Source organism: Cololabis saira, chromosome 20 (assembly GCF_033807715.1).
Source record: "Cololabis saira isolate AMF1-May2022 chromosome 20, fColSai1.1, whole genome shotgun sequence".
In the NCBI taxonomy this organism is placed as follows: domain Eukaryota; kingdom Metazoa; phylum Chordata; class Actinopteri; order Beloniformes; family Belonidae; genus Cololabis; species Cololabis saira.
Window position 1 is genome coordinate 26118951 of NC_084606.1, and position 8247 is coordinate 26127197.

The following is an 8247-nucleotide window of genomic DNA, read 5'->3' on the forward strand; positions in this document are numbered from 1 at the left end:
ATATATATATATAAAAAAAATTTAATTATAAAAAAATAAAGCATCCCCATAACTTTGATTGGGTGGGCAGGACGCACGTTTGGGTGGGCACAGCCCACCCCTGCCCCCCCCTAGAACCGGCCCCGGTAGGAATTCATTTTAAATCCTTTCAAGAAAGTTGCATATATTGCACATAAAACTGGACAAATACTGAAATAACAATTGTTCATTGGTGGGTGTAAAAGGGTCATGTCCCTTTACCCCGTTCTTTCTTTCTTTCTTTTTAAATTAAGGTCTTATAGTGGAGCGGCTAAGAGTGGATTTTAGGCAGAATCCTGCATTTGGTGATACAAGCATGAAAATTGGCATGAGCAGTCTCCATGGGTCACTTGACAAGAAAATTGGTCGGGCCACTTGAAATTTCAAGTTGGCGGCCATTTTTAAAGATGGCCGCCACCTTGGTCGATCAATTAAGTGATGTAATTGTTTGGTTGGTGATATAGGCATGAAAATTGGCATGAGCAGTCTCCATGGGCCACTTGACAAGAAAATTGGTCGGGTCACTTGAAATTTCAAGTTGGCGGCCATTTTTCAAGATGGCCGCCACCTTGGTCGATCAATTAGGTGATGTAATTGTTTGGTTGGTGATATAGGCATGAAAATTGGCATGAGCAGTCTCCATGGGTCACTGGACCAGAAACTGCTCACAGCCACTTGAAATTTCAAGATGGCAGCCATTCTTTGAGATTGCCACCTGGATTTTTAAATAATATATTTTCCCATGTTAATTTGAGGTCCTAAAAAGGCCAAGAGTGGATTTTTGACTGGATTTTGTCTAACTCCTCACCCTTGACCTGTCCGATGTGGTAAAACCTGCCAGGAGTTGCCTCCTAACGGCATAGCTCTCAGGGTTCAGTGAAGTGCACAAGCTCCCTTACCACGACAAGGTAACAGTCACAAGGGAGGGTTTTTTTGTTTTTTTTTTGCCTAAATGAACAGACAGTAACGTTGTCAAATAAATACTAAGGAATGGAGAAACAAAAAGGAAGATTATTAAAATGGCCAGCTTTGGTGCTGAATGGATAGCGCTCCAAAAAATAATTGAACAATTATTTACTGAATGGCAATATGGGCAGATCTAGAGGCAACAGCAGCTCTGACTGACATAGCCGTGGAACCATGATAAACTGAAAATATCCCTCACAAATAAAAGGTAGAGGTGCTGACATTACAAAGTATCTCCTCAACTAAAAATATCTCTCACTGGTTATTAGCCAGTGGAAAAAAATACTAAAGAACTAAACTAAAAATGCGATTAACTGGTAAAACTGAAGACAAACTGATGTGGCCATGGGGAGCCGAGCCATAGGTCTACACCTGAAAACAAAGGTGCCAAGGGGGAGTAACCCTGGCAAAAAGAATATGCAGATAGGATCTAGCAGGGGCAACTACACAGACATGTACAAGTGAGTCCATATCTGAAGCACTTACACCTTCCAGTACATGCCTTGGTGCACCCGCATTTGGTCAACTCCCAACAACTCTCTGCAATAGGTGGAAAAGGAGTCCAAAAGATTTTCCATTCCTCATCTTGTTTTATCCATCCCCAGTCAGATGGGCTTGGCATTTGTGTTTGTCACTTTAATGCCTGTCCCCACACATATCCAGCCTCATAAGATGCACGTTTGGCATGCTAGCAGAGGTTCTGAGGTTCTGCTCATGCTAAAGGGCATTGAGATGGGCTCGCTCTCTGTTGTACAGTGCAACAAGACAGGCACAATGGTATTTAAACTCCTGTGCAACAACATCACCTGCACTAAGCTTTGCAAGGAGCTTCATGTCACCTAGATTCCTGGCACATTCGTTAAGCCTTTCATTAACCTGCATTGTCATCGCTTCTCTTAAAGGAGATACACTGTCAGCTTCACAGATGAAGCACAAAGCTTGTGATGTCTGGGATCTTCTTGGTCTCTTGACATTATCTTGGGTATCTTGTTTGTCTTTAACAGCAGTAGAAGCTGCTCCCTTTTTGGCCCTATCCAACTTTGTGTTGTTGAACAATAATTTACAGCTTTGATATTTTGCCTTGTTTCTTGTCAACGTGCTTTCAATGCCATCACCTTCATCTAGTCGGGCTGGATTGAGTAAGATGGGCAGAGCATTGATCTCCGCAAACAATGGAACATTTCTTGCAAAGTTAACATAACCAGTCGGATCAAGTTCTCTGTTGAATAAAATCGGCTGAGTGAGTTTTTCCTTGGTGTCCTGCTGACAAATACAACATCTGTCCCAGTTGTTTTTCTGAACGGTTATGATAACCTCTGCCATGTCTCCAGCAAATGTATATGCAAAGGCCAAGGGTTCACCCTTTTACCACCTTTTACCAAGCACTTTCTTGTATGGGATACAACTAGGTTCATGCTTTTGCTCTAAACCTAGTCCGATCGTTCATCCAATGCCATTTAAATCCTGTGCGATCTGTACACCATCCGGTTAACTAAATCCCTGTTAACCTTGGCTCGGCTCTCCCGCGCTGGCACAACCTGTCAATTCAGGTGCAGCTATCTAATTGGTTTGGGGAAAATTAGATAACATTTGGGATACTAACTTTCAATTAGCTGACATTGAACCCCAATCTGAGTTTAACACCAGTGATACCCAGTGTGCCCTGGTAGTGCAGATATTCACTCTAGTCTAATTTACCCGTAATCTCCAAATCAACACAAGTGTACTTTTATGCCTCAGTGTTAGAGGTTTTTTTCATGGCATAAAATTGTTTTGGCATCATCCAAAACTTAAAAAATAATGACTCTAAGTCCTCTTTACTGAAAAAAAAATGTATATGGGAAAATGTATCTTTTGAGGATCCAGTGGCGGCTCACGGCAGTTTCCATGCTTGTATTAGCCTAAATGCTCCAATAAGGTGGCGGCCATCTTGAAAAAATGTCCGCCATCTTGAAATCCCAATTGGCTGTGAGCAGTTTCTTGTCAGGGGAACAATGAGACCCCTCATGCCAATTCTCATGCTTGTATAACCAACTTTACATCACTTAACTGCTCCACTAAGGTGGCGGCCATCTTGAAAAATGGCCGCCAACTTGAAATTTCAAGTGGCCCGGACAATTTTCTTGTCAAGTGACCCATGGAGACTGCTCATGCCAATTTTCATGCCTATATCACCAACCAAACAATTACATCACTTAATTGATCGACCAAGGTGGCGGCCATTTTTCAAGATGGCCGCCAACTTGAAATTTCAAGTGGCTGTGGGAAGTTTCTGGTCAAGTGGCCCATGGAGACTGCTCATGCCAATTTTCATGCCTATATCACCAACCAAACAATTACATCACTTAATTGATCGACCAAGGTGGCGGCCATCTTGAAAAATGGCCGCCAACTTGAAATTTCAAGTGGCCCGACCAATTTTCTTGTCAAGTGACCCATGGAGACTGCTCATGCCAATTTTCATGCTTGTATCACCAAATGCACGATTATGTGACTTATCTGCTCCGCTATTAGAGAGAGATGCTTTTATCCAACTATATACTTTAAAAATAGATTTTATTATAGAAAGTTTCAGTCTTTTAAGGCTTGCCACAGTACTGAAATACAGTATTTGAATGATGATGAGTTTCAAATAAACTTTTAACTGTTGATTCATGTGTTTCTGCTGTTTTCGTGTTTTTAAATTTGACCACATTCTTTCCTTGGGGTACCCCAAGGATCCATTTTTGGCCCACTTCTGTTTTCCTTGTAAATGCTTATTTTAGAGCCAGTTACACAACCTGCCCTTTCATTATCATGCAGATAATATACAAATACAGTATATTTGTCTATAAAGATGCCCTCTTGGGTCATCTCTTTAATATGTCAAAAGATTTATGTGAGCTAGTCACTTCAACCTGAACAATTCCCCTCATGCCTTTATAACCACACTGTTGGATTATTGCAATTCTATGTATGTGGGTTCAGATCAGTCTTCTCTTCATCAGCTCCAGTTAGTGTAAAAAGCGGCCACTGAGCTCCTAACGGGAACAAGTGAGCATATCACTCCAGTTCTGGCATCGATCCACTGGATTCCTGTCTGTTGTACGGTTATCTTCATATTCCTGTCAGAGCACTAAGGTCATCCAATCAGATAGTCCTTGATATTATCAGATCTATCCTGAGATGTTTTTCTTTTGAGTTTTATCATTTTCAATTTGTCAGATTAAATTTCATCAAAAAAGTACACTTGACTATTTTTAGGAAGTATTGTCAGACCCATGCGGTTTCACATCCCAACGGTCATCAAAATAACTTGAAACTCCTGTTTTGGTGTGCTTTACATCACTGTTTGTCACATCTCAACAACTATAAATCCAGTCTCACGGAGGTAGAGTGGACATTGTGGCAGACTAAGACACTCACAAAAGTAATGACAGAAGAGAAAACGACTGGGCACGGTGGCGCAGCCTGGGTTCGATTCCTGCCGGGGACGCTGTGGGCGCTGAAGTGCGTGTTAGTTTCCCCATGACTTCAGCACCCACACCCTGGGTTGGGTTGGAGAAAGGGCCTTTCTGTGTGGAGTTTGCATGTTCTCCCCGTGTTCCCTTGGGTAGCTAATGTGAGCTACCTTCACCAAAACATGCAACAGTCCTGGGCTATACATGTCCCCTCTGGCCAACCGGGGCGCCAGATGGGGTAGGGAGGATCCGGCCGGAATAACGTGATCCTTCCACGCGCTACGTCCAGCCAGAGCTGGTGTCTGTCAGGTGAAAAGAAGCGGCCTGCTCACTCCTCAGGTTAAGGAGGAGACCTGAGCTCAGTGCAGGGCCCTCCCGGGGTTGGTAGAGGATGGCAATGCCCAGGACTGTCACTTAGGTAGGAGCACTGGGTGATGAAAAATGGGAAAAAATCGGGGATAAAAATATTTAAAAAAAAGAAAAAAAAAGAGAAAACGAATGCATGACTGAATAAGAGCCGATCTAGGACAGTGTCATAAATGCTATTTAACCTCCTTGCATACAGGGGGGGCTGCTGAGCAAACATCCCTTTGTGGGGCTTCAAGTAGAGGATCAAATCAGCAGTAACTGTGAGGCTGAGTAGAGACGGGTGTAATCATCATCAACAGGTTTAAAACAAAGGCTTAATATCTAAATTGGACATTTTGGGTCTTTCAAACTATACAAAACAGTAAATGTTTGCCGCTGAATGTGCACTTTGTTTGTTCTTATTTCCTTGTGCGCGTGTGTGTAATTTCCAATCACCTCACCTGTCTTGTCCTATAATGACAGCTGTAAGCGTGGACGCCAGTGCGCCCAGCGTTCCCAGCAGGCCCTGCCAGGGGGAAGACCAGTACAGGGCAGCCAGGATGAGTGCACCGCTCAGCGGGTTGTTAGCTAGGATCACCCTGGTCACCCCTCTCAGCACCCACACAGCCAGCTGCAGCACAAACGGCTTGTCTGGGGATGCAGGACGAAAACACGGAAAACAGCAGTTGGCAAAGTGCTTGCAGATGTTGTGAAAGTGAAACTTCAACAGACAAACTGGAGCACAAAACATATTTTTGAATCTCATTCCTGAAGGGATTCTAATGAGTATGTTTTGTGTAGGAGTAAGAGTGCTGCAGTGCTCATTGTGGGAGTGTGTGATGATGCATCTGCATATTTTACTAACGAGGTAAGCATTTCTGAGTCATTTACTTTTGTTAAGGAGATTTTGTAAATTTCTCAGTTTAAAAAGTTTAATAATTATTTTAAGGAAGGACAGACTTGAATTGTCAAGCTTTTATCAAAGTATTTACTTAAAGTCCAATTACTTGACAGTCTATACTGAGAAATTGGCTGAGGGAGAATAAAAAGAAATGGTTTTGTAGCAGTGTATCTATCCTTACCTTGCATGAATTGGTCCAAGTGCTCCATGTCTCCAGAGCAGCGCAGCAGACCTTTCAACACACGTTTATGGAAGCTGGCATGACTCCTTCTGGCCTCCTCCGCCTCTGCTTTGGTTTCCATCCACATGCCTGCAGCTACAGGACTTCCTTTCTCCAAATATGCTTTACTTTTTTCTAGAAAACCTTATCGTCCTCCTTTTCTTTGCAGGCCCTCAGCTTGTTCTTCTGCTCTGTGTGTGGAGACAGCCACTTCCCTCTGGTTAATTCCCTTCTCCTCTTCTTCTTCCTCCCTCACCATTGAAGTTTAGAGGGGGTGACTTATAAACTGGTGGGTAATGTATTCACTCAGCTTTCCGTGCCAGAGAGGAACAAAGTTCAACACCATCAACTGTAGTTAAGGAGAGGAAGATCCGTCCGTCACTTGCCCCTACTCTGCTCAGTCACCTCCGCCTCACCTCCTCTCTGTCAGTCCTGCTGTGACATCTCCTCATCTGCTGTTTGTCCATTTAAGCCTCTCTGTTTATTGCACCATGTGGATAAATGTTTGCTCTTCTTTTAAGCCATTAGTGGGTGTTGTCTCATCTCACATTTTTTCCAAATGGTGTGATCCATATCCTGGATGTCTGTGCTACCCTGTTGTCAGTGGAAAAACAATGAGAGAGATTATGTACAAATAGAAAAATAAATGACATTGTATTCTTTTCTTACACTTGAGACAGACTGAACAATAACTTTTCTATTTATGTTTCGAGTATTTTAAGCAATTTAAGCTACGATAGCGTTTTTGAATGTGTTTGTTTACATCTGCATAAATACGCACTTCCACATACTGTATAGTAATGATCTTTTACTTGTCATTTTTTAAATGTTTTTGGAATATAAGTCACATGTATGAAAATAAGGTAAAAAAAAGCTTTGGTTTCACTTCCATCTTCGAAAATAGAACATGATTGCAGTCTTGAAATGTAAGCATACATTTGTGCTTGGGTGGCTGCTAGTAGAAGAACAAAAAAGCCTTACGTGGAGGAGGGCAAGGCAACAACAGTGTGTCAAATACCACTTCAAAACAATAATTTCTCCATCTGAGTGAAGAATAAGAGTGCAAGGGATTTAAAAAGATTTCTCTCTCTGGCTGTAGTTAGAGAAAGGACACCTGGATCTATGGCGGTTTACTACTTGGACAGCATGCGGGACGCTGCATGATGGACAGTGTTAGGGTAAAACCAAGGTGCTACATCTGATTACTGAACCATGCAGTTTTCCTGTATAGCCAAATGCATCAAAATCCATGATAAAATATCCAACTTACAGTTGAAACAAAGATATTTAACGATAGGCATGTCACATCTGTGATGACTGCGTATGTGTGTGTGTGTGTGTGCGTGTGTGTGTGTGTGTGTGTGTGTGTGTGTGTGTGTGTGTGTGTGTGTGTGTGTGTGTGTGTGTGTGTGTGTGTGTGTGTGTGTGTGTGTGTGTGTGTGTGTGTGTGTGTGTGTGTGTGTGTGTGCGCGTGTACATGGGGTGTAACCGGTCTGTTGGGGTGTTTTCGTGCTTTTCAGATGTCACTTTGGTAGCAACTTCTGAAATGAGGTCGGATGGACGGTGCAAACCAGGATGGCACCGCACCTTTGATTGGCATCATAGGTTACGATGAACGAAGGAGATCTCAAACAGCTAGCTTGTTTTAACCGAGGTAACTGCCAGACTTGTTTGTCCCACCCATTTACCCACATTTGGATCAACTGGGGTTGGGGGGAGTCAGCTCTTGTGTATATGACATTGCCCAGAACCCTTAGAAGTTGAGCATCACACTGACTCTTCATAAAACTTGTAAGGGACATCAAAGAGGGCTTGTCCAGTTTTCTTTTATGGGAAAAACATAACCGCTTCTTCCTCAGCACACAGTTTTAATGTCAAGGACTAATAGATGTGGTAAGAAAATTAATGCCACATCATTTACTAAGAGCAGAACACAGAAATACTGTGCTCTGAATATTAAAGGCATTTAATATAACAATATGCTCCAGTATTCACCGCAGGCGGGTTTTCAGGAAAAGAAAAGTAAAAGAACAACAACAAGATGGCAAATGTGTGGATCAGTTTACAGAAACTCCCTAAAGCCACTAAAATGTCTAATAAGTGAAGCGGCTGAAGGAATCCAATCTGCAAAGCAAATGAAGCGTGAGGCCCAGAAATGAGGAGGTGAAATTACCGCCCATCTGGACTTCAAGATGCAATTTTCACACTGTTCATTGTAGTTTTCAGCCACAACATCTAACCGGAGGCCACCACTAAAAGGCTTATCATCGTCTAATATTTCCAGGCTGTGTAACCTTTGAATGAATGTTTTCAGGCCTGGAAGCCTTTAATTTCAGACAAAACACATTCTTTCT

At 42.5% G+C, this 8247-nt stretch overlaps 1 protein-coding gene across 1 annotated transcript in view; it reads right to left on the reverse strand.

Annotated features, from left to right (window-relative positions):
• si:dkey-183c6.7 (urea transporter 1) overlaps nt 1-6303 on the reverse strand; it is a 28282-nt gene extending 21979 nt beyond the window's left edge. The window contains exons 1-2 of the mRNA XM_061710066.1: nt 5855-6303; nt 5234-5423 (exon numbers count right to left, since the gene is read on the reverse strand). Coding sequence (XP_061566050.1) covers nt 5234-5423; nt 5855-5981 — 317 coding nt within the window. The 5' untranslated portion in view covers nt 5982-6303. The remainder of the gene's footprint in view (nt 1-5233; nt 5424-5854) is intronic.
• Between the last annotated feature and the right edge of the window lie 1944 nt (nt 6304-8247).